At 38.6% G+C, this 26,936-nt stretch overlaps 3 protein-coding genes across 4 annotated transcripts; 1 reads left to right on the forward strand and 2 right to left on the reverse strand.

Moving 5' to 3' along the window:
• The first annotated feature begins 2,943 nt into the window (after positions 1-2,943).
• LOC117493481 (germ cell-specific gene 1-like protein) lies at positions 2,944-8,867 on the forward strand. The gene is made up of 5 exons (XM_034144047.1): positions 2,944-3,244; positions 3,807-3,854; positions 5,525-5,677; positions 8,227-8,338; positions 8,564-8,867. The coding sequence occupies exons 1-5, from the start codon at positions 2,944-2,946 to the stop codon at positions 8,865-8,867; spliced, it is 918 nt and encodes a 305-aa protein (XP_033999938.1).
• Positions 8,868-10,820: 1,953 nt separating this feature from the next.
• Positions 10,821-14,185, reverse strand: LOC117493113 (protein NATD1-like). The gene is made up of 3 exons (XM_034143533.1): positions 13,987-14,185; positions 11,471-11,592; positions 10,821-11,396 (listed from the first exon to the last, which is right to left on the reverse strand). The coding sequence occupies exons 1-3, from the start codon at positions 14,138-14,140 to the stop codon at positions 11,280-11,282; spliced, it is 393 nt and encodes a 130-aa protein (XP_033999424.1). The 5' UTR covers positions 14,141-14,185; the 3' UTR covers positions 10,821-11,279.
• Positions 14,186-15,979: 1,794 nt separating this feature from the next.
• LOC117493179 (dehydrogenase/reductase SDR family member 7C-B-like) lies at positions 15,980-26,794 on the reverse strand. Of its 2 annotated transcripts, none has more exons than XM_034143612.1 (7): positions 26,658-26,794; positions 24,403-24,580; positions 23,384-23,496; positions 22,787-22,997; positions 22,165-22,257; positions 21,358-21,507; positions 15,980-16,825 (listed from the first exon to the last, which is right to left on the reverse strand). In XM_034143612.1, exons 2-7 carry the CDS (start codon positions 24,563-24,565, stop codon positions 16,620-16,622), a joined length of 936 nt encoding a protein of 311 aa, XP_033999503.1. In that variant the 5' UTR covers positions 24,566-24,580; positions 26,658-26,794; the 3' UTR covers positions 15,980-16,619. The 2 variants fall into 2 exon arrangements, with proteins under 2 accessions (XP_033999503.1, XP_033999502.1); XM_034143611.1 differs by lacking the exon at positions 26,658-26,794 and adding an exon at positions 24,881-24,934.
• Positions 26,795-26,936: the final 142 nt, after the last annotated feature.

Consider the following 26,936-nt stretch of genomic DNA (forward strand, 5'->3'; position numbering starts at 1 on the left):
GGGGGGGGAGAAAGAGGACACATTGACCCAGGAAAGAGTCTTCAAAACACAGGTAAAACTGTGTTAAACAGTGGGGGTAACATGTTTGAAATGACAGCACACTGCTGCTTGTTGGCAGGTAAACATTGTTTAATTGTTTAAGTGTTTTTAAATGTATGGAACAGTGTTTTGTCTCTTTCAAAACTCTCCCGTCATTGGCCGGATACATGGGGACGATTTTATATTCACTATGACCGTTACTATTCCAGTGAGACGAAGTACGTCCGGTGACAGGAGTGATCCCATGTTAATTTTGTCCAAAAACCAGAGCATTCCCTTATCTTTCAAATATCATCCCATGCTCTCACATAATCACATAACATTTAGGTTTTGTTATAAATTCACGGAATGGCAAGCATTGCTGTCCCAGGGGAAAACATTCAAATCTCACATCTGTCAGTCGTAAACTCTGAAAGAATTAGTTCCCCTCTGGCAGGTATTTACTATGTTAAAAAAGGGATGATTCCATGAAATATTCACTGAACAAGAGGCTTACTGCTTCATCAATTGTAACGCTGGACTTTTTACATGTTTATTACGTAAAGGCTAATGTTCAGAATAATCTCTTTGTGTTCAGGAGAATTACTCAGCGTGATGCTGGCTACGACTCAAATACTGCTCCGCAGTTTAAAGAGGAATGCACCGTACATTGGTTTAACATTTATGGATGCAAATACTTTTTTTTGCAAAGAAAACTAAGATTCTAAAGGATGCATCTTCAGAAGCATCAAACCTTAAAACCCACTTTGGAGTTGTTTTGTTTTTTTAATGTTCACGAATGCAGTCCATTGTTTTAACCTACTTTTTTATATTTGTGTTATTGCATCAGAATATTACTATCAACTTTAATAACTGAGTAAAATATTTCCTATGCTCGGAAATATGGGGGTGGCGGCGATAATAGTATCTTGCGTGTACTAATTTAAGCTATAGGCTAATGTATTTTAGGAAGAATATGCATATTTTAAAGAGTTATAACTAACTGTGTTAGCAATTTTGCACACAAAACAGACGCACGAATACACAAAAAAACAACATTTAGGCTTGGCCGACTATGGGTTGAAAAGGGAATACAATATTATCTATGCATTCTACATTACCTTCAATGTCCATACATTTAGTTTAACAAATGCAACACAACAGTTTTATTAAACTGTAGTAAAACAATTGCCATTAGTTTCCATTTAAAACGTTTGTGGTATCTCTTTAAAGGTCCCCTATTATACTGTTTTTCATCAATATATTATAGGTCTCAGATAACATGTCTCTGAAGTGTTTGGCTCGAAATACCAAACAGATCATGCATTGTAGCATCCCATAAACCCCTCTGTTTCAGCCCTGTTTCAAAAGTGCTGATTCTCTGTCAGGTTTTTATATAAATGGATCAGGACAAAAAGTGAGTGAATTTTTTATCCTGAAACTTTTAGAATCTTTTTACACAGAGGGGACACATGTTTATGTATAAAAGACATGAAAAAGTGGATTTTGCATAATAGGTGACCTTTAAGTGTTTCAGTTTTACTGTTTATAAAACCTTTAACTCAATGTATTTTCCGAAACAATTCCTGTTATTGAAGAAATCACGGCATTTGTACTTCCAGGTTTTGGGTACATGCTAGCATCTCTTTGAGGCTGTATTAAGTCACATTAGCGCATCGAGCTAAATGCTAACATGGTCGCAGCGCTACAAGTGCTCTAACCTGATCAACAGCATAGGGACTGTGACTCCCTAAAACGAAATACGACATTGGCGATCCCTTCCAAGTGTCCAATACTGGTTTGACCAAATACTTGAAAAAAACGTTCCAGCCTGAGCTGTACTGTGTTTCATGGTAATTAGCAAGATGGTAAACATGCTTAACATCATGTTAGCATTAGCATTGCAAGCATGTTAGGGACTCTTGCTGGTTATTGTTGCTTGTAAACCATCTTCAATATGTCCAATTTATGTTGCAGTTTGGGAAACATTGTCTTAACTTAGTGTCAGATCATTTGCCTAATTTCAATCTCAGACAACAGCATCTTATGTTGGCAAGACTTGAGCAAACTTTAAATCTCACCTCTGCATTTTAGCTATTAAAATGACACCCATTTTCCTTTTTTAAATTACAGCTCAAACACAAGGTGACAGGTTTGTTGGAGTAAGTCTGAACTGCTAGTGTTGTGATGGAAAATCTTCGACAGGAAAAAGACAAATGTATCAGCGTAAAGGCGGCAGATGTTTTCCCATAACATCTGTCATTTTCTTCACATACCTCTGCAAGTAATTTGTCTTACTTTGCGAGGCATATCCCACATCAGCAGGCTGTTAGATGTGAAGAGATTTGCCTTGCATGCAAACATTATGGATGGATTTTCATATGAGACTGTCACTGTACACATTATGTCACGGGTTAGCGGCTGTACAACAGGCTCTTGATCTTGTGCGGCTGAAATTGCTTTGGAGATGCCCTTTGACATGAAATGCAGAAAAGAAAAATCTGGGAAATGTAAATTTGCCCTGGATTATAATTTAAGCTCATAGTTAATCTTTTATTTTATTTTATTATGATGCTTAAAGGAAGTCTGGAATATAAGTGTAATGGATGATATTGCAGAAAAAGATTTGTGGAAGGGGAGGAGCGAGGGTACGGCGAGCTGCGACGAGAGAAATATTTCAAATTAATCAGGAAAAAGCAAAATACTCCCATGGCTGTCTATTGTTTCTCTGGAGACAATGAATCCTTTCATCAAGTTGGTGGCACATCATTAGCGCCGGCGGTGGGATGTAAAGCGTTCTCACCCAAGAAGCCCCAACAGGATTATGAAGATTTGATGCATCTGCTGGGAGGCAAAACACGGTGGCTGCATTTCGAAAGCCAGGATTAGTTGCCTTTTTTTATGTCATCTCCTCTGGCCTGGACCATGAGGCTAGAGCGAGGGCGGCGGGCTTCTCTGGCGATCACCCTCAACTTTGTCGCGTTTGCTTTTGCATTGTCTGCGGTGACCACCAGCTACTGGTGCGAGGGGACCCGGAAGGTGGCCAAACCCTTCTGCACCGGCCCCGCAAAAGCCAAGCAGTGGTTCTGCATCCGATTCAACAGCACCAACATCAACGACAGCCGCCTGGTGCAGTACATCTTCGAGACCGGAGAGGAGAAGTTCCTCATGAGGAAGTTCCACACGGGAATATTTTTCTCCTGTGAGCAGGCCGCCGACATGAATGGTTAGTCTGACTTTAAAACCTCCTTCAGCTGCAGCTAGGTGTGCAAAACCAGGAAGTGATGCAGCAGGAAGTAAAAATCTAAATATTTTGTCAATCTACATTACAGGTATAAATGTCGAGAAAGTTAATGCAAATCCTACCTATTCATTAGTGATTACGCTGAACGTGTTTTATTAACAGCAATATAACTTTATTTGTCTATATGATTTAAATTAAGGCACATTTGCTTATATAGCTGTACAGTGCATTCACTTTATTACTTTGTACTGTAAGCGTTTGCACAGTCCTTGGACATTTTTAAACATCTTTGCACAACCTGTGCAATGTGAAAAACATTGTCAGTTTCAAAATCCTCCATATGTTGAAGTTAACTGTATTCACAGTTACCGTTAGCCTTCAGGGGAAATGTATTGCTAATAAAAAGCCTTGAATAACTTTTTCATTAGTAGCCTACCCAATAAAATGTTCTCTTCAAGGGAATGTCAGAGGTAAGTTGTTAGAAGTGTCATTTTATCCTGCAACAACAATAAATCCTACTGTCTTTTTTTTCTTTTGATAACAGGGTTTGACTGCAGAGACTTCTCAGAAATTGCACCAGAACATGAGAGAGGTAATATGATGTATGAAGTTGAGCTTGAGTTACAATGTAACAACAATAATTCTGACTTTTAACAAACCGCTATAATTTTGTAGTCATTTCAGAATCCTTGTGTGCAATTAAATCCCTGCATGTCAATGTTTGGTTCATATCACTCTAGCCAACAAGATAGATTCAGCTGGGTTGTGACTTGCTAGATACATACAGCCAGGGTTCGAGTTATAAACTGAGCTCCATGGGGGTCTTTAAAACTAACTAACACACACACACACACACACACACACACACACACACACACACACACACACACACACACACACACACACACACACACACACACACACACACACACACACACACACACACACACACACACACACACACACACACACACACACACACACACACACACACTTGCTACAAACTTAAATATGAAAAGGTTCAACTACGCACACACACATCATCTCGGCTCGCGCAGCACGCTCACAGGCATAGATTGCTCAATAATGTATTGCACACCTTGGAGGTGCAGTGCAGGCATATTGTCATTCAAGAGATGCGTAGTTCTTTTGGAAAACGTCTTTTTCTTTAGCCTATTTACCTCGTTAACGTAAATAATACTCATTACATTGACACATGCATTATTTGTGATTAAAATAATGGTTGTTGGTAATGTATTAGCGACCCCCACAGATGTATGATTTCACTGCGTCCGTGGGAGCTCAGACCCCTCCTTATGGGAGCTCAGCTCCCATTGGCTCCCACATAATTTGAATCCTGCATACAGCTTGGTTAAATCACTGTTTGTGTCTCGGATGGTGTTATGAACCAAGACTTGACACATTTGGTTTCCCTACATATCAGGGACTTCCACAACAAAGCAGCAGCAGTGTTTATTTTGGCGATAGCTAGTTAGTATCTATATGAAAATGGAGATTAGCCCTGCCTCCTCTCAGGTGGGTCTACCTTGAGTGAAGCAAGTAAATACAAATGTTGCTGTGGTCAAACTTGCACAAGCATGACAAAGCAAAAATGTGCTTGGCGTCCGGTGTAAACTCACTATAAGAGTCAAGGAGTATATGAAGTATGTGCATGCATACAAGTGGGCAAATTGCTGTAATTGCACACAATTGATGTAATCATAAATTGCAAAGATGTACTGCCATGCCATGTAGGTCCGGTTAGTGTATCAAGTAAGACCTCAGCTTTATCCAAAGGCAAAAACAACACGAGCATTGCTGCTAGTAATAATGAAAACATTTTTTTTAAAGGGACATTTTGCTGACACTGGAACTTATACTTAGGTAACATTTTCAATTCTGTATTTTCACTTGTATGCCTTTACTTTAGTTTACCGTTTACTTACAGTGTTTTAAGACTATTTATACTTTTATTTAATTAAAGGATCCAAGATTCTGCATTTCATTAAGAAAAAATAAATAACAGAACAAAACCGTACACATTTACCGAGTTTTCCCACCTTTACAAGCTTGTTAGAACCAACAAAGCAGCTTAATAAATACATGTAATATACATAGCACCAGCCGCTGCCCTTGTTTATGAATCTGCTCAGATTCAGATCTCAAGACCTAAAAGGAGCAGACAAGTGGGATTATTCCTGAGGATAGGGTATTATTCTGAGGACACAGCACAGCCTAATCCCATGTTTCCGTTGTTTCCAGGAGTGCTGTGGTTGTGTATCGTGGCCGAGAGTCTGTATCTCACGCTGCTCTTCGCCGGGGGGGCTCTGATGACCCTGGAGCAGTGCCCCTGCTTCAGCATCATGAACAAGCTGAAGCTCAGTGCCTTCGCTGCCCTGTGCACCGCCCTGTCAGGTAACACTGACCCTTCCATTTTTTGATATTTTTAAAGACTTACACAAAACAACAACAAAAACCAACAAGAGTCCCTAACATGCTCACAGTGCTAATGCCAACATGATGTTCAGCATGTTCACCAATTCGCTAATTACCATTAAACACAGTACTGCTGAGGCTGATAGGAATGTTTTTTTTAAGTATTTGGACATACAGTGAAGCAGTATTAAAAAACAAATACAAATCCAATGTGTCAGGAATTGTTTTATTATGAAAAGAAAAATCGGTCTTTACATACTTTTTAGGATGTAACTGTTAGTGCAATATCCTTCCAAAAACATAGGGTCCAACAATTGCTAATCTAAGATCATTTAGTTTTTTGACCATCTGGTTTCTGAGGATTGATTTAATAATATAAATAATAAATGATAATTTTCCCGCAGAAAGCAGGTTTAGGAAGTGCAAAAGCTGAGATTTCCAGTAATATATATTTATTAATTTACAGGACAAAGTGTAATAATAAAAAAATAAAAAAAGTTTCACAAGCCAAATTATTTTTACAGAAAAGGTTACATTTTTGCTAAACTGCATACACAATTGTATTATTTTCAGAAAAAAACTTTCCCATAAAAAGTCACATTTCCAGAGAAAATTATATTTCTAGAATTATGTTTCCAAAAAAAGTTGTAACATTTCTAGAAACAGTCCTAATATTGCAAGAAAATAGTCAATATGTTAGAAGAAAAAAGATTATATATTGATCAATCTCTTTTGTGACCCTTGGGTTTGCTAATACTAAATTGAGTTTAAGAACAGTACCGATTAAAGTGCCTTCTGTTTCTGTTTCTGTTTGTTTGGTACGTTTGTGGTTTTTGGGGGGATGTGTAAAGGGGGCATTTGTCCTCAATTATTTTTCATGTATCTAATAACTCCGTTCAGGTGGCTACAGGAATCGGCTGATCTTAAACGGAGTTAAATTAAATCTTTGCACATTATGTTTCGACAGGAAAAGCGCAGTTTGTAATAAATGAGGAAAATCCTGCATATATTTAGTTTCTTGAAATCATATTTATGTTTATTTACACAAAAGTCGTACAAAAATGAACAAACAATAGGTTTAAAAAAACAACAACTGAAGTTTAAGCGGCATCAAACACACACACACACACACACACACACACACACACACACACACACACACACACACAGAGTGAGTGTTGAAGTATGGGTGTTGAGAGTAGCAGCAGATACATGTATTGTAAAAGAAAAAAGGAGCAGGGCAGCAGGTCAGTGTGCAGCGGCTCACTGCAGCGCGTGCACTCTCTACCTCGGAGGATTTGCTGGTTTGTGGACTAATCGGATTGGATCTGCGGTTTTGGGCTGTGCCAAGACCTGCCCAGAGGAGCTCCCTCCACCCCCCCTCCCCGGACACCCATCCCCCCCCCTGCTGTTACCAGTTAATCCCAAGAAAAGCAGCTGTAGAGAAGCAGGCTGCTGCATGAGAGAGCGCCACCTCCACCACATTCACATTCACGCAGTGTATTTATACTCTCTGTAAATATTTGTTTCTTAAGGTTCAAAGTTCAGGATTCAGAGGATTTATTTTCAAAGGCAGCTACAGCGTGGTTGTTGGCCTAGAACATCTTAAATCCCAGGATCCTCTGACAATGCAATATGCAGTCGAAACTAATTTAAACAATAAAAAAAATACAGGAAATAATAAAATGTCAATTTAAATCCCCAGAATCATTATCATCAAAGGTCAATTTTAGGTACTTGTGAATTACTTCAGTGTTTTAACTTCAAGAAACATTTGACTTCTACTCCTTTAATGACTTAGTTACTTGTTAATATTTCAAAGGGGCCCTGTTATGCTTTTGGGTTTCCACTTTCCTGTAGTGTGTTATATAGGTTTTTGTGCATGTAAATGGTCTGCAAAGGCTAAAATCCAATAACCAATCAGAGCAGACTCAGCTCTGGTTTCAGACAGAGGGTGAAAAGAGGTGCTGCAGCACAGGCAGTAACAGTAGAGGCACTAAATACTAATATGAACTTGGAAATGGATGGAAATTCAATACGCTGATACTGGAGAGCAAGGAAGCTGGAGACCAATCTGATGTCCTGCCTGGTCCAAGAGTAACAGATCATATTGATACCAGCAGGACACAGAGAAAGTGTCCACATTGCGGCCATCATTCTCTTCCCACATTGATCCTGCACAGGGCGCCTGCAGTAAGCCTCTTTATCTACAGATCAGTCATTTTGATGACTCATCAATCTTAGTCAAAACAATCTTAGCCGGACGTTGTCTCTGACTTTCTATCCCCTTGTTCTCTCTTTTACCAAAGTAAAGATAATCAATACGTCTTCCACAACTTTTGGAGATGCTGTAATACAATTGAACTAATTGTTTATTACACTGCTGGTGTCTCGTTTGCTTGGCAGCAGTAGATTCGAGCAGTATGTGTCACTTTGTGCTTTTTAAAATGAGAATCCTTGTTAATGCACAAATTACTTTTTATTAATATATTTTAATATTACTATCTCTGGTTTCCACATGTTCTCAGGCCTTTGTGGGATGGTGGCCCACATGATGTTTACCACCATTTTCCAGCTGGCTGTGGCGATGGGGCCAGAAGACTGGAGGCCAAAGACCTGGGACTACAGCTGGTCTTATGTGTAAGAACTTTCCTTATTTTGACTGAAAACTGAAATGAAAAATATTTTCCTTAAGAAATCAGCATAAATATATATATATATATATATATATATACAGTTGATTCTTTAAAATCCTTTTTAACAAAAAGAAGAAATCCAAGTTCTCTGTCACTTTTCTTGATAAAAATGCACAGTAAAAACACCTCCCTGTAAATGTACCCTGTCTGTTTCCAAACCTCTCTGCAGTTTAGCGTGGGGCTCCTTCGGCACTTGCATGGGCTCTGCAGTGACGGCCCTCAATAGATACACAAAGACCATCGTAGAGTTCAAATACAAGCGGCGGAACATCGAGAAGAGCCTGCTGATCCAGCAGAAGATGCTGGAGCAGCAGCTCCCCGAGCAGATGTGGGACATGTACCTGACGGCCGTACCCGCTGAAGCCGAGGCAAAGCTGGAACTGCCGGTCAACGGCCACAAACCCTCCACAGGAACTACGTACATGGTGCAGATGGACGATGGAACAGAACACCAAGGAGAGGTGTACTGTTAAAGAGTCCCTGCCCCCGTGTCCCACTGGAACACTTTTCAGCGCTGATGTTCCAGATTGACTCTTGTTTCCTGGATTAACATTTCTAATACAGGAGTGTTTTTTGTTTTGTTGACACACATCAAATGTGTGTCCTGTGAGGCCACAGCCCAGATTCTTTTTTTATGTGAATAATGTTACATGGTCGGCTTTGATGCAACATGCATTTCATCAAATCTTTCCATGCGATTCTATTTGTGGGAGGAAGGGAAGAGGGCTGCAATTTCATAGCCTTCACACTAATCTGTAACAAGCTGCAGGATGTGCAGCCTGCTGCTGCGGCATGGATTATTTATGTTTTAACTTCAAAGATATTCTGCTTTTGGCCTTTTTTTAAGTCAAGATGCATGGAAATGTTGCTCATGTGTTGTCCTCTGGGACAAGACTTAGTCACGTACTCAAAAGGCTGGACAGTGGTTCTGAGTGAGAACATATTGCACTATACATCATTGATGGATTACTGGATGGTTACCATTTCTTGTTGGTCAATCAAAAGATGCGAAACAACCAAATAAGACACAAACTATAACCACAAAGACACACAAAACAACAAAACACACAACCATGAAGAGAAACAATTACTACAAGACCCAAAGAAATACCACCATAAAGCCAAGCAAAAAAGACAAAACAACTACACACACAGCACACCATACAGAAATGCAAAAATAAAGCCACAAAAACATGCAAAACAACCAAATAATACACACAAAACAACCACAGAGACACACAAATCAATAACACCACATAAATCCACAAAGACAAAGAAATTACTACATGACCTACAAAAAAGACCACCATAAAGCCAAGCAAAACAACCACTATCAGACACAAAATGACAACAAGATGACAACAAAATGAAAACAAAAAGACACAAACAAAAATCAAGGCAACCAACAACATGCAAAATAACCACTTAAGAACAAATAATGACCACAAAGACTACACACGTCAAGACGCAAAACGACTACCAAGACACACATATTATGAAGTCCCAAAAAGACACACAACAACTACAGAGGATGCAGCAGCAGCTGTTTTGCACAAGCAGGCCTTTTATCATTGTGTAATAATCCATAAAATCCTTATAACACATCTGAGCAGAGGGGTTTTTATGTCAACAGAAAGTAAGTCTTCTGTCTGCAGCCTGTGAGTGTTGTAAGCCTGACTGTTATTCATCATGCGGCTCATATGGAGCGCAGAGGATCAGACGAGGATCGCTCATTAATGTATTAATGATCTCTCCTCTGGAGCCAAATTTACATTTTGTGCACATGCAGGGACAAATATAAAAAGGTGAGGGCTTATTGATATCAAAAAGGCTTATTTATCAAGTGTTTGATGGTGCATATTATGAACAATTTGCCTGTATGTATTTTTTCTAAAATAAAATTCCATGCTTTAGTTGTTAATGTTAAAAAAAAAAACTTACTTTGTCTCCAACAAACATCTGTTGCTTTCACACACTTCATATCAATGCAATGCAGATATTTTAATTTCAGATATAAATCTAACATTGACAGTTAAATAAGAGTATAAAGGAGTAAGACTGACATCTATTGGAATAAAAGTATATTGTCTTTTGAGCGTACTTGAAATATGCAAGGTTTGTTTGTATTTTACAGAAATGCATTTATGTATAATTTGATAATAAAGTATAGGTATTATTGAAGATGAAAAATGTAAAGACTTAGAGTATCTAAATGTATTACTCAAATACAGTACATTATTAACTGTACTTATTTACATTTCTCCATTGGTTTAGTTTTTTGGCCTCGGGTATTATATTATTTTGTGATACAGAGTACTTAATAACAACTATATATAGATATTTATTTATATCTATACTTGTTTTGATTGGCTCTATCAATACTGACAAAGTAACCTATCCAGCAAATAATCCACCAGATACCATAATACTCAGAAAATCATGTTTAATCATCAACAAATGCATATTCTTTAAGAGTTGTTGCTACATTTTAGCAGAATTTTACTGAAGAGTGACAACTACATTACAAGCATTTTTTTAAATGATATTCAGCACCCATTATTCTGCATCAGAGACACAAAGTGTTAATTATTTTTGCAGAAATTATAAAAAAAATCAAACATTATGCCTGGTTAACATTTGCATTTATTTTTCCAAATATTAAATAATTAATAAATAGTAATACTTAGTGAGAAACTATGAATTAACTAATTAAAGATGACAAAATATTAAAAAGTGCTTTCTGGTATGAAAAATCAATTTACATAATTCAGGTTGTCGAACAACAATTTACAACTTGAAATATCTATTCAGATTATTTTTGACTGATTTTGGTTAAAGATCATTTGAGGTAGCATCACTGGCTGTTCTTCACAATCTGGCTGCAGTCAAGGGATCACAAGTTCTTTATAAGTTTTCATCGGGTGATCCTCAATGTATTTCTTTATATACCAGCAGGAGATGTGAGCCTTGAGGTGTTCTTCAACCAGGAAGTCCATGGCAGCCTGTAAAAGAAGTATTACATATGCTAAATACAGCTTTTTAGACCCTGCACATGCCTGCATGAAGTTTAAGTTACCTGTGACAGCAATGCAGCAACACCTTGGCCCCTAAATGTCTCTGGAACATACGTTGACACTAAGTCCACTTCCTTCTCTCCGGTGAATTTGTAGTGCAGCACTGCACACTCTGCATGGCCGCCTGGGGAAACAGGAGGAGAAAGACTCAGTGTTTAATTAAAATGACTCGGATCAGAAAAAGGACCCTTAAAAAGAGAATTAAACATGTGAATCCAACTGTTTACTTTTAATTACTTAAGTATTTATTGATTTAGCTCATATTTTCTTGAATTCTAATTGGGTGAGGGACATGAGGTGAAAGTGAAATTCTATGAGACCAAAAAAAGCCTTTTGCTTACCCATTTGATAGACGTCCATGACCATTTTTGCCAGAAAAAAATAAATAGTATGAAAACTTGAATGAAAAAAATGATGTAAGCCATAATAAGAAAAAACGTGGTCAAAATAATGACTTACCATGAATATTTGGTGAAAGTGTCTCATTATTTTCGAACAACTAATTCATTTTCTTGAGACACGTGATTATTTTTGGGAAGTTTATTTTTATTTTGAGATAGTGAAGTAATTATTTAGGGAAGAAATGTGTCATCATTTAAAAACACAGTTTTTATTATTGTGGGGAAACTAGTCTCAGTGTCATTATAAAGATGTACAGGCTCGTCTTTTAACAGGGTTGCCAACTTTGGGTACCTGGCTGGAGTGAGATTTTGATATCATGGGTTTAATTCGGTTTAATTACACATATGCGCACGAAATGACTGCTATCGTGTCAGCAGCGGGACCTTAGCATATAGGATATATATACAATATATACAAATACACAATAATGGACACAGACTATAAAGGGCACACAGTTTCATTCACTAATGAAAGTCAAACATGTTTGTTTCCACTGTTTTATTGTGTGCCTGTCGCGATAAGCAATTAATTGACTTATCGTACGATAAATAAAAATGCACACACACAAACAAATCTACAGACTTACTCCAAACTGCCAAATATATTAATTAACACACTCTCACTCTCATATACTCTTTGACTCTATTTTGGCCTAGTAGAACAATAAGCAGCAGACTTTTACTTTTTTATCATTTCTACTGGATTTTAGATCTGCGCATGCGCAATACGGGTCGGCAGTTGCGGCTCCAGAGTATTTTTGTTGGGTAATCTATGGTAGGGCTAACCCATACAGTGGTGGGGCTCAAGTCAGTATTTGCAATGTAATTACATACACGCTCCCCCCGACAGTGAAACGCCACGCGTGAGGTTTAGATCATTTCCCTGTCTCAATCCAAATTGAACTGTATGAAATAAAAAGGCACATTTGTCTTGCAGTAAATAAAAGGGCGACCTGGAGCCAATCCTGCAATTTCCCCACAGGTGAAAGAGTTGACATGCTGAAGACCCAACCCCTGCAGGGGGGTCTGGGGGGATTCTCCCCCAGGAGATTTTTGGAAATACTAACATAAAATACACATTCTGGTACTCTCTTGAGAAGAAAAATAAATAAATCTATTACTACACAACATATTTAAACAAATTAATTAATTTTAGTTTTTTGTGACTTTGTTCTGAAAGCTGAACCTGCTGCTCCTCACAGAGAGAAGAGGGAAGAGGCTGTGTGAATTACTTTACATTGTGGATAAGGGTGGATAGCCCCCATTGTTCTGTGTGTCAAAATGAAAGACAACCCACACACCTATCAATCATCAAACCGTGGGGTCTTATTTCATTACGTGTTGATTTCTATCAACACGTAATGTTGTATCGATGTATAGAGATGTACTACCGCAAAAGTATTCTCCGTCGGGACTTCCTGCAACAACACCACGCCGTTATCGTGATTCTGATTGGCCAGAAGACATTATCAAAGATGTTTTATTTAGAAGATGATCACTACGTGACAAAAGTTTTCAAAACCGTTTCTAGTCTTCGGTATTCTTGTTTTTGGCGTGAGAATAGTTTGGGCAGCGTGAGAGCGTGAGATTGAGAGTGAAAGCGTGTGTCACACGCCAGATGCGTGAGAGTTGGCAACCCTGCTTTTAATCACATTGGCGTAAATTGTCTTCCATAAAACTCCCTCCGCAAATAGCTACTTTTAAGTGTGCCCTTCTAGACGGCTTCAGCGGTTCTACTGTTACTTACTAGCCAACACTATGCTGAAATGTGTCACCTTTGCTAATGATATATATGCCGAACTGTTAGGTGGATATAAACACATCATAACAATTACAAATCGTACATATGGGCTGCGAAACGTTTACCATTGACAAAGTTACAGTAAATTCCCTTATTTTTAGATTATGTTTCGCTTGGTGTTATTGTCTCACAAAAACGAAACTGCCAATATAAATGTAAAATTGAACTCATTATCTTTAAAGAAATACATGTTTAATCTAACGGTGAACTAATCAATCGCATAGATGTATGTGTTCTAGTAGGCCGCGAGTAGACACCGGGCTCTCTTACAGGATTTCCCCGGGCTGAGGAGCGTCATGCTCGGCTATGTGCTTACCTGCCCCGCTGCCCTGAGTGACGGTGAAGCGCCGGTTCTGTCGGTCGTGTTCCACCGATAAACTGCAGCCGGAGCTTAACGCCCTGAAGGCAGTCTGTGGACCCTTAATTTGGAGGTTTAACGAGGTGAGTCTGGAGAAGATTTTAAATGCCATTTATAGCCTACATTAAAAAGACACGTATAATAACTAAGCAGCATGTAATAGTGGTTGTTGTAAAGACAGACCACAAGGGGGCGCCACATGCTAGAAAAAGATAATGATTAACTTATCCATAACCTTTCTTTGATCTCCACTTTACAGAACAAACAGAGGTTATTAAAATGCAATTACATATATATTGTTTTATAACGTTAATGTGTTTAATTGTTTTATTTATTTACATAATCTATACAACAATATATAACAGTAATACTAGTAATACTATTAATACATTTAAAAAAAGGATGGATGACAGTAAAACACAATTTTAAACTTCCAATATTAAAGGTGGGGTAGGTAAGTTTGAGAAACCGGCTCGAGATACACTTTTTGTTATATTCCATGGAATGCTCTTAACATCCCGATAGCAATGAATATCTTAAATGCTTTGACCAAAAATCCATTAAAAAAATTAATCTGTGGAAGCCGTAGTACTGTAAAAAGCACGACCAATCATTTTAGCCGGCCCGGCTAAAATAACTGGATGGCCTACCTGCCTGTCAGCCTTCCATCTGTGCACAAGCTTATCTCGTGCCCTCATTGGTCATGTGCACGTTCGTGTGTGTTGGAGGAGGGGCTCTGTAAGGAAGTGGCAGATTTTTTCCGGCTGTGTATTTTCAAATTTTAGCGCACTCGAGTTGGTTTCTCCAAAATTACCTACCCCACCTTTAAAGTCCCACATTTGTGGACAAAAAAACTTGGATATTCTCTAAGATTAAAAATTATAATGAAAATAATCTTTTAGAAATAATGTCACAAGCAAAACCCTACATTTGGTAGAATTTTTTTTTTTTTTAAATATATTCTCTGATTTCTAAAGTTTATTAAGGTTTGTCAGGGAAAAACTTTGCTTCACTTCGCAATAAACTGAAAAATAAATTTCCAATAATTTCCAATTAAAAATGAAATAAAACAATTAGAGAACAACATTAACATGACAAGGGTTTACACAAACGTACTTTAATTTGTATTTTAAATCCACAAAGACAAGTACAGATACATTTCTTATAATTTACTTTTTGATTTAAATGTTCCACCATGACAATACATCTACTCATATTCAAATGTAAAATATAGTGATATTTTTTTTTTACAGTGAAATAATACACATAGCAAACTCATGACTTAACCCTGACATCATGGGTAATTTCTGGCCCATCTCCCCTTTCTGTCAAAACTATCAACCAACTACAACGACCTGTCCGAACCATTTTCCAATCTTGTTTCCATTCACAATACAGCACAGAAACAGCCCTCCTCAGAGTCACCGACAACATGCTACTCTCCAATTTTCTGGACACCACAGCATCCTTACCCTGCAGAACCTTACTGTAGCTTTCAACCACACCATTCTTCTCTCTGGTCTTGAATCGTCCCTCAACATCACCTCTCCTTCCCTCTCCTGTCCCAAGGCGTCCCTCAGGGTTGGGTGCTTGATCCTCTCCTCTTCATTCTCTACCTCCTAGATAGACCTTGGCAATATCATACGCCACCATGGCCTCTTCAACTTCTTTACCAATGATGTCCAGCTCTAGATTTAAACAAAATCCACTGCAACCCTCTCCCCTCTCATCAACTGCCTTACATACATTAATTAACTCAACTGTGATCAATCTGAAATGCTTATCATTGCTATAAAACCCCACACCAAAATCAATCAAAACTCCGGCTAACCATTACAAATTCAACTCTCGCTTCCAACAAATTCACAAGTCATTTTCGGCATCAACCGGATCGTCAGAACCTCCTTTTTATCCAGCTCAAAACCATAGCACGTCTCAGTGACTGCACCAATCTACCTTTGTTAAAACCGCAACTCATAATTCACATTTTGAACGGTTTGAATACAATAATATTGTATTTTTTTTATGATGTATGATAATGTAAATTGATTACATAATCTGATGACATCACAATATAACATCATAAAAAGATAAAGATAATTGGACAAAACCAGGAAGGAAAAAAAAGATAACATGAGACAAAACTTTATTTGTAAATGTCAGTCATTTGAATAATTAGGTTGACAGTATTGATACATTATTTAAATGTAGTTAGAACATACTAAGTGGGGTATGTTTTACTGGAAGACAATTCTTTTTCATGGAAAAACTGGTAATTCAACATCAAATTCAGTAAGTGTCTTTTGAATTGCAGCCTGTTCTTTTTTCATTTTACAATTTTCAAATAAAATATCTGTCAATACATGTAAGAACCACACTAGCATGGTTTAGATGCTATCGTCAATGAAGCCAAATCTTAATTGTAGCTGAAAATATTTATTTATGGGAACAAAAAAAAGAACAGATTATTTTTGGTTTTTCTGCATGGTCAAATTTGGGACTGCCATTGTTAAAACATGACTCCCATTTCCACCGGTTTGTTACACCTTCAGCGGTAAATCTCATGTCATATTTTCTTCTCTGCTACAGCTCTACATATTCTCAGAGGCCTCGGCGTGCTTCACTCCTGCAGCCATCACGGCGAAGAACACGTTGGGGAAGAAGGACCTGGCGTAGACAGCCATCTTTGGGAGCGAGGGAGCGATCAGGACCTCTTTCCTCTTGTTGCTCAGTGTCTTCACGATCTCAGTCGCTGCCTCTTCTGGAGTGACACCCAGAGGCTTCTTACTGTACAACACTGCAAAATATAAAATAATACATTATTGAATATACCAGTATATTGCAGCACCCATACTTAATACATAGTCTCACCATAAGTAACTTAACTACAGTTTACATTTAACTACAATTATTTATTTGTACATTTTTGTTGTATACAGGTGGTGGAATTCAATTAAGGGGGCCATATTATGCTCTTTTTTTAGGTTCATATTTATTTTTGGTGGCTCTACTGTGACATGTCTCCATGCTTTAATGTTCAAAACGCTCTTTATTTTTCTCATACTGCCTGTGCTGCAGCACCTCTTTTCACCCTCTGTCTGAAACCAGAGCCCAGTCTGCTCTGATTGGTTAGCTGGCCGGCTCTGTTGTGATTGGTGCTGCGTCATTGCGTCATCTGCGTGCCTGCTTCATAAAGCCAAACCGCGCGGAAACCCCTCACATCGACAACAACAACAATGGCAGATTGTATTGAAGCGCTACTCGTTGTGGTTTTGCTCTGTCGAAACGAAATGGAACAAATGGGACGACTTTACTACCAACTTTACAGTCGTTACATGCTACATTCAAGACTTCTTTACAATCATCATCATCAACTTCAACGACGATTCGTTAGGAGAAAGAAGGTAAATATACGTCCTATTCGATGGCGTTAGAGCTAGCTGTTGTTAGCCTCTGCATGCGCCAAGCTCAAAATACCCAGCTTTGCAGCATTAATTACTATGGTATAACATTAAAACTGATTCTCAATGTTATTTCCACAGATCATGTTGAAGCTGGCGGAAAGGCGGATGTCGCGTGTTATTTGGACACAGCCCAGATCTTCCGACTGGTGGGACACTGCTTCAGACTCGGTCCTCGGAGACAGACCGACGAGTGGTTTTGGATCCACGGTGAACTCGCTTTCTCTCTCGTCGATTGTGTTGCAGGACGAGTCGCTGAATGTGCGGAGCTCATTGGACGGTGAGTTATGCATTACCGATTTGTTTTGTTTGTGACTTTTTGTTTTACAACCATCTAGCTATCGACAGACCTGGCAATAAAGCTAAAGTTGAGCTACTACAGCTACCGGATGTGCATCCAAACCAATAATAGCGCTAGCATGCTAATGCTAACAATAATAAACAAAGGTATCCCCATGGCAAAGACAGCTAACTCCTCCAATGTATCTTCTTTCTTCTCACTAACGATTTATGATTTGTTGACGGGCTACTTTTGTTCATTGTGTTTACAGAAATATCTGGTTTGGAGCGTACTGTGTCGGAACCACCACTACCGTCGGCGTGTAGCTCGCCAATGCGGATGGAAGGGTCTCCTCTTACGGCAAGCAGCTCTTCCCAGGAATGTCTGGTGAACCTAATCCAGCCAGTGGGCCGAAACAAACAGGGTAAGGTTTACAGTGATCATTATAGTAATACTGTTCCCTGTTGCCATGTGCATTTATCATGGCATAGTCATTGTAGTAGTTGTTCAAGTTATGCAACTGCAGCCATAATAACAATACAACATTTCATTACACAGTATATAATATACATCTCATAAAATGTCATGAATACTGTGTTGACTTTATTATTTTTCCCTTTGTAGTTAAAAGGAAGCGGGATTCGTCATCTGGCCTTCTGATGTATATGGAGAAAAGTGACGTGAGGGATGAAAAGCTACTGGAGCAGGGCCAGGCGATGCTTCAGGAGGTGCATACTGCCAATACTGAGTTCCTAAAGGTGTTGAGCAGAATTGAGCTGAACAGCCACTCAATGCTTGGCTTGGTAGACAGGATTGTGAAGGTGATGGAGACCAACAACAAGAGCTGACCTTATTTTTGTATGTAAATTGTTCATACTTTTTTTGTTCATACCTTTTTTTTAACACACGTTCTTTTTTTTTAACACATTATTATAGTATATAAAGTATATTCTCCACACTTTTTTTGAATAAATCTTGTTTATATACGAATATTGTCCATACTTGTCTTTGATTTGTATATAAAATAAACAAAAGTCATATGTCTGATCCATTGATTTTATTGAAAAAAAGGATAGGCATGATACAATTAGATCAAGTTTAACTGCAGAAATATTAGTAGTCCCCAATTTCCAGCATATTCGACAGACTCCAGCTGGACAACCACGGCTTGCTTGGCTGGTAGAGGTGACCATGTTGTGAAAGAAATGACTGCAGATAGAGCCATAAGAAATGAATCCAACTGATTATTTAATGTGTAATGTTGTTTTTATAGGCAATCATTTAAGCTATTAGTTCCATGTTTAATATGTGCAATGAGTTTTGCAATAAACATTGAACCAGTCCGGCCCTCGACTAGTACTGATTTTTTAATTTTGGCCCACTGTGTATTTGAGTTAAGAATATAGTCTAAACCGTTTGGGTATGCACTTTTTCTATAAGAATATAGTCTAAACCGTTTGGGTATGCACTTTTTCTATAAGAATATTGTTCATACCTGTTTGTATCTAGATTCTGTGATTTGTATACAAAATAAACACAATTCAAGTCTGATCCAGTGATTTTATTGTAAAAAAAAGAGACATGATAGATCAGGTTTAACTGCAGTAATATTAGTGGTCCTCCATGTTGAAATAGTCCATCAATGCGGATCTAACGTCAGCTCCTTCTTGTCTACCATTATCTGGACAGGGGTGTAAAGGGGGTTGGTTGTACACAAGACGTTCATGGCAATCTTCAGTGAAGTTGTCACTATGTTCCTCACATATGTTGTGTAGTACACAGCAAGTCACTGTCATTATTTTGCTGAGCTCCAGCTCGCAGTCGTTCCTTTTTAGGAGGCACCTCCATCTTCCTTTTAGCCTTCCAAAAGCCATCTCAACAACCGACCGTGCACTGCTCAGCCTGTAATTGTAGGTGTGCTGTTCAGGGGTCAGTCTCCCAGTGTCCGAAAATGGTTTCATTAGCCATCTTTGCATTGGATAGGCTGGGTCACCAATCAGGTAATGTCCCACATCACAGCCAGAGATGGTCATTTTGTTTTGGCCTAGCAACACTCCATCACTGATAGCCACCCAAAGATTGGATTGTTTTAGCATTCTAGCATCATGTACACTACCTGGGTCGCCAACACACACATCCCAGAACATCCCCCTGCCATCAACAACAGCCTGTAGAACAACAGAATGCCATCCTTTTCTGTTATAATAGTCCTTGGGATAATTTTGTGGTGCTAAAATAGGGATGTGGCTTCCATCTATTGCACCAACACACTGTGGTGCTCTCCAACGGTTTTTGAAAAAAGTGGCCATTTCCACCAACTTCTCCACATCAGGAAATTTGATATGTAGTGGAAGCAGCATTTCCATGGTTGCCCTGCAGAAATCCTGAACACAGAGGCAAACGGTGCTTAGGCCTACCCCGAAAAGATGGCTGATGGTCCTGTATTCACCTCCGGTGGCCAGCTTCCAGAGGGCAATTGCAACCCGTTTTCTATTGGGTATACACAGATGGTAATTTGTGTCTCTTCTCCCCAAAACGCCGCTGACCTGGTTGCAGATGTAGTCAAAGGACTCCCTGGACACGCGGAAATTCTGCATGAATTGCAGAGGGGAGAAGTCTGAAGCAATGGTGTCCCATCAGTCGGAAGATCTGGGCTGTGTCCAAATAACACGCGACATCCGCCTTTCCGCCAGCTTCAACATGATCTGTGGAAATAACATTGAGAATCAGTTTTAATGTTATACCATAGTAATGAATGCTGCAAAGCTGGGTATTTTGAGCTTGGCGCATGCAGAGGCTAACAACAGCTAGCTCTAACGCCATCGAATAGGACGTATATTTACCTTCTTTCTCCTAACGAATCGTCGTTGAAGTTGATGATGATGATTGTAAAAAAGTCTTGAATGTAGCATGTAACGACTGTAAAGTTGGTAGTAAAGTCGTCCCATTTGTTCCATTTCGTTTCGACAGAGCAAAACCACAACGAGTAGCGCTTCAATACAATCTGCCACTGTTGTTGTTGTCGATGTGAGGGGTTTCCGCGCGGTTTGGCTTTATGAAGCAGGCACGGAAATGGTTACGTCATGACGCAAACGATGACGCAATGACGCAGCACCAGTCGGACTCTGAGCGGTGTGAACAGAGCGGGAGCTGAACCGAAGAACCGGTTCTGAACCAGAAAAGCTCTAGCACGGAGCTAGAACGGGAAAAGCCTTGGTGTGAAAGGGGTATAAGAGATGTCACGCCCCTTAGCCTATCAAGAACAATGTGTTGGAGCACTGGCTAATAGAAGCGCAAGTTTTGCGTATAGTTATGTCACTATGTTACAGAAGTAAACAAAGGAGTCCAATGGCATTTCAGGCAGGGGGGGAGAAGCTCCCTCTGGAGGAAACTTTGCGATTGTAGCCTTTGCAGACCATTCACATGCACTAAAACCTATACAAAACACTACAGGAAAGGGAAACCCCCAAAAAGCAAAGTACATTTCCTTAAATGCAAGATTTGTCTAATTTTTTACATTTTGAAAGAAATATTTTCTGTTCTATATATTATTACAAATAATGGCTTTTTCCCTCTGATTTTCCTCACATGAGCAGATGGATTTGGAGGGTGTCTCTGCCTCTTCGATCGATGCAGAGATGAAGGTGTGGTTGATGGTGCTAACGGAGATGCCATACTCCTCCACCTCAGATCTCAGGCTGTCAAAGAAGGCCTGGACGGCATGTTTAGAGGCTGAGTCTGGTCAAAATCACCAAGGAAAACATCTTTAAACCCACAGCCATTTTTAGTTTTAACTCATTTTTAAGTGCTAATACAATAATGCAAACAAAAACAAGGAGAATATTATATTTCCATACTTATGAAAGCATTTGCCAGACTTAATTAAATGTAAAATGTTAAAATAGCATTTTTATTTACCACTTACAAGCATACATTTGACGTAAATAAACGGAATAAATACAATAAAAATATTCAATTTTCACTCCTAGCATGGGAGTTCTCTCACAGACTGGAAATGAAAATGGAAAAAGCCTTTTGATAGTGAGATTAAGTCGAAATTGCTACCATATTTACTGAAAACTCTGTATTTGCTAATGGGTAAAAATGACTGGGTTTCATTTATTTCCCAAACAGGTCTATTGTTTGTTTTTGTTTTCATGAATATGTCAAATAACTAATGCCTTATTTCACTTTTTGTATTATTACATTTAATTGGGTCTAAATTAAGACCACACATTTCATGCTGCTACTGTGGCAAAAAGGTACATGTGTATTGACCTGATTTAGTGAGTTATAATATAATGGTAGACTAATGTTGACCAGTGCTTTCTGTGAAGTAGCACCAAGTATAATAATTGAAGAAAAGCATTTCCCTTCATAACGCTCTGAACTCACATGCCGTGCGGAAAGGCATGGCCAGCTTGCCCTGGATGCTGTTGACCAGCAGCAGGTGACCCGTCCTCCTGCAGATCATGGAGGGCAGCAAACCTGCAACACAAATATTTCAACACTGTGAACAACAAGAAGCAAAAGTGCAGTAAAAATGGGGGCTTAGCTAAGAAAAACTGTTAATATTCAATAATCTTGTTACATCCCTTGAAAGTTAACATTTAGTATATAGGATAATCAAATATAAAATTTAAAAAAAGTGCAAATTCACAAGCTATCAGCTAATAAAGAATACAAATAAAACACATTAAGGAATCAATATTATATTGTACATTATAATATCAAAATATACAATATTATTTTGTAATTGCCCAATCGGCGTGAATGTTTTTAGTAGTTTAGGTGTAGTTTCATGGTTATACATGTGTACCTTTAGTTAGATTTAAAAGCTTTACTTTAACTGGTGACAGAGTACTTCTCCACTATTGGTACTTTCACTAATGTAAAAGGTCTGAAAACTTTTTCTGCTGATACACACTACACCAAACTTGACCAGTGCTGTATGTCCCAGCCTTTACAACAACACTGTGTCATACTTTAACATACTAATTGTGTCTCCAGCTTCTACCTTTGGCGAGCGTGGCCGGTCCGAAGTAGTTGTTGTCCATCAGCAGCTTGTCCATCTCCAAAGACACGGTCTGTGCTGGCGCCTTCACCTTCAAGCTGCTGTTCAGGATGACGATGTCCAGGCAGCCGTAACACTCCAGGATCTCTGAGATCACGTCCGGCAGGCTGTCCATGTCTCCAAAATCCAGCAGCACCAGTTTGGAGGGAAACGTCTGAGAAACAGAGATGAACACGGACTTTACTTCATCCCTTTTCTGGTACTTTACACTTCTACTCAACTAAATGTATGCTTACTTTATGTCTTCATTTTAGTGACTTCTTTGTTTACTTCCATAACATAATGACATCAGTACAAAACACTTGTGCTTCTATTAGCAGTGGACCAATCACAACAGAGCCGGCAAGCTAGCCTAGAGCAGACTGGGCTCTGGTTTCAGAGGGTGAAACCAGGCAGTATGAGAAAAATAAACACCTTTTTGAACATGAAAGCATGTAGACAGGTCCCAGTAGAGGAATACAATACAAATATGAACCTGAAAATGAGCATAGTATGACTTATTTCATATAAAAAGTGTCTGTTACTTGTTTTAGTACTTACCAAAGTTGGGTCTGAGGCATTTGCCAAATCATCTTCAAGCTCTTCCAGTTTCTCCCAGCTCTTCCCACAGAGGATGAGCCTCGCTCCGCCTTTGTGAAACATATCTGCACATTCTGCATTGATAGAGCAGAGACACTACAGGTGAACAGGGTAAAACATTTAACATATAGATATCACTATGACATTTCACAAGTTGATGACTTACATTAAATTCATATTAGAGGTATCAGAATCAAGTTTACTGCCAAGTACGTTTACACATACAATGAATTTGCTTTGGTGTATGGTGGTGCAAACATGAACAATCTAAGAAAATGTGTTGTAAGAGTAGGTCCAAAATATAACAGGGGTAGGTATGCAAATTAAGCATTACCTTCTAAAAGATGTGCTACATTTCCATTCATTTTCAGAAAAGTAATCTGACCATTGAACATTTTGTTGACAAATTACAGTCAAAGGTTTTTACAGAGGGGGTTTTAGATATATCTTATAATCCCTGGATATATCAAAACAATTCTGAAAACAACCATAAAAATGCATTTCAGACCCTTTTTTGTTTTAAGATAATTCGGGTCTCTGATTAATAAACAAGGCCTTTGGTAAAAACCTGCATAATATGGATTAAAAATAACACTGGAAAGGTTTGTTTATTCAAATGCTAGTGAAGTGGAGAAAACTCATTTTGAGAAAACAGCCTTAAAGATACTGTATTGTGAAAGTCATACATTGTGTTCACAATACAGGTGAATATGCAAATGAGGCATTATCTAATAAAGACCTCTGGTGATTTTAGGACACAAAAAAAGTTATTAAAATAATCACCTAAATGTTTTTTTTGTTCAACTAGTCTGAAAGAAGATATGTTATGGATACAAAATATCTCCAAATCTCAAACTTCTCTTTACCAATACATGAGACTTCAAGACTTTAGAGTCTCGCAAAAAAAGACATTAAAAACTAATTCAAACGAATCTTTAATTTAAACGAATCTTTAATACATACGAAACGACGCATGTTACCTTTTCCAAGCCCAGATAAGGCGTCGGTTATGACCACCACTTTATTGCGTACAGATGTTTTGGACAATAGACCCACGACCGTGCTGTAGAGGTAGAACAATCCAGCTGTCAGCACCACCACACATGGCACCAGCAGGACAGTGGTGGTCCACACCGGGTCCATCTCCTGGAGGAATTGCTGGAAAACGTTTTATTTCATATTTAATATGCAGAACTTCAATAAAACAAGAACGTATATATCTTTGTCATTGCTAGCACATAATATTTAATGAGTTTGACACTCTGGGAATTCCGCTTATTTGCTTTCCGGTGAAAAGTTAGAATAAGCTTTCGTTGTTAAAGCATGTTTTGGGTTTTTGTCATACTTTTAAGATGTGAAATGTCTTTTCTGATGATGCATATGAGATGGGATGGAACGTCAACGACCGTGAAGGATCTAATGAACATGATTTACAGGATAAAAAGGAGCGTGTCCTACCCAAAAGCTCTCCGGCTCCGTAACATTGGACTCCATCTCACCTGTTACAACCATTTTTAAATTTAACTACTCTTACAACTCTGAAATAAAAACAGAGAAGACAGTTTTAAACCATGATCTTACATTAATCATGAAAACAAAAAGTAGCCTACTGGATTTGCAAACACAAACTATTTAATTTCTAAACATTTGCAATCTACAGTTAGTAAGTGCTTCATAAGGTAAAATTACAATTCCAAATGTTAAAACTGTAAAACATGTAAGTTGTGTGGGGGCAGGTGGAGAAAGCAGGATTCAAGTATTTGTTTTGAATTTTAAAGTGGACCTATCATGCTATATTATAATAATATAGTGTAGGACCATACCTATATAAGGCATATTTATACTTTTTTTTTTTCAAAATACCAAACAGATCATGCATTTTAGCCATGCCTCATTTTGCTCAATTTGCACTTTTTTAGCTCTGTGTTTGTAAGGGCAGATCAGGGCAGAACAGCACCATCTACTGGCCTGGCATATGTACTACAACGTCTCCAGCGCTTTCGAACGGCAATGGCCGTGGCTGTCTCCTCCTGATTGGTGGAGTTGGCCCAATAGCCGTAGCGCCACCGTCCTGACGTCAGGACAGTGTTCAAATCTGGATCAGTTTTTATCAGATCCGTTGCAGCCCCTTTTTTAGAGATTTGGGTATGGAGGAAAATAGAGAGGGTTGTGTTTTCTGACACTTGGTGAGTTCCCTGGAACACCGGGGACACATATTCATGTATAAAAGACGTACAAAAGTGCATTTTGCATGATAGGTCCCCTTTAAAATTCGACTTTTTACTGACTTTTTCCAAAGATCAAAGCCTCTGTCTGATGTGCCAGTTTAAAGTATATCAACATTTGAGACAAACAAACATAAACCAAACATGAAGATACACAAAACAACACAAATGAAAAACAGAATGACTACAAAGGGCCACAAAAACTAACTTCAAAAGATAGAAATTACTTCAAAACAATCAAAACAACAACAACAAAATGACCACAAGGACAACAAATTACACAAACTGGCCAGAAAGACAAACCAAACAACAAAAAAGAGCAATAAAATAACTACAAAGAAAAACAATATGGCCAAAAAAAAGACACAAAATGGCCAGAAAAAGACAAAAAACAACCATAAAGAGACACAAAAAACAAGAGAGAGACACAAAGACCAAAATGTAAAGATACACAGATATGAAAAACAGACACAAAATGACCACAAAGTGACGCAAAACAACCATACAGTATGTGTCTACAAGGTTTTGGGGACTTCTGTTTAAATTACAGATTATTTTAGAGTGTGAATCTTTATATCTTGACATCAAGTGTAATCTGTTAGAAACTCCTTGACGAGGCCAGTTAATTGTCATCAGATCATAAAGACGGGCACTCACGCGTTCCAGATTTGTCCAACAGGGAATTTTGGTTTAGGTTTACCCTTCCAAGCACCGGCTGCTGGTCTAAATATAAACTGTGCTATAAATAGATACTGTATCTCACACAAAGGCGCAATGCCATAGAGTTGTATTCACATTATTCCACGACAGAGATACATTAACACAATTACAAACTAACCAGAAAATAAGGAAATGGAAGACTTTGTGTTGCAACAGCTGTGCAGAATCAAATCCAAGATAAAACCAGTAGAAAATGTGTTTTGGCAATTAGCTCAGATAGATAAACGTAAGCTGGTCGTGTAGCTGACCTGGATCCTTCAAGGAGAAATTAATTATCTGCCAACACTTACTGCTTCTCAGGCTTCTGTAGGTCTTCTGGGTTGTATATCTCTGCAGCTCACTCACACAGCTCCTCCAACATGACAGTCTGCAGGCTGCCACAGCAATACTTTGGGATTTGAGCTCTTTTAATAGCAGCACAGCTGAGTCAGCTATTTTCCACGTGTGTTGTAGACATGGTATGTGTAAAGTGACATGAGAGTGGCGGGGGGGTCCGGAGGGTAAGAGAGGGGTTTCCATTGGGAACATTTTCAGGTGTAGGCCTACTGTTCTTGCATTCTAAGGATTTG

Source organism: Trematomus bernacchii, unplaced genomic scaffold, assembly GCF_902827165.1.
Source record: "Trematomus bernacchii unplaced genomic scaffold, fTreBer1.1, whole genome shotgun sequence".
NCBI classification, from domain to species: domain Eukaryota; kingdom Metazoa; phylum Chordata; class Actinopteri; order Perciformes; family Nototheniidae; genus Trematomus; species Trematomus bernacchii.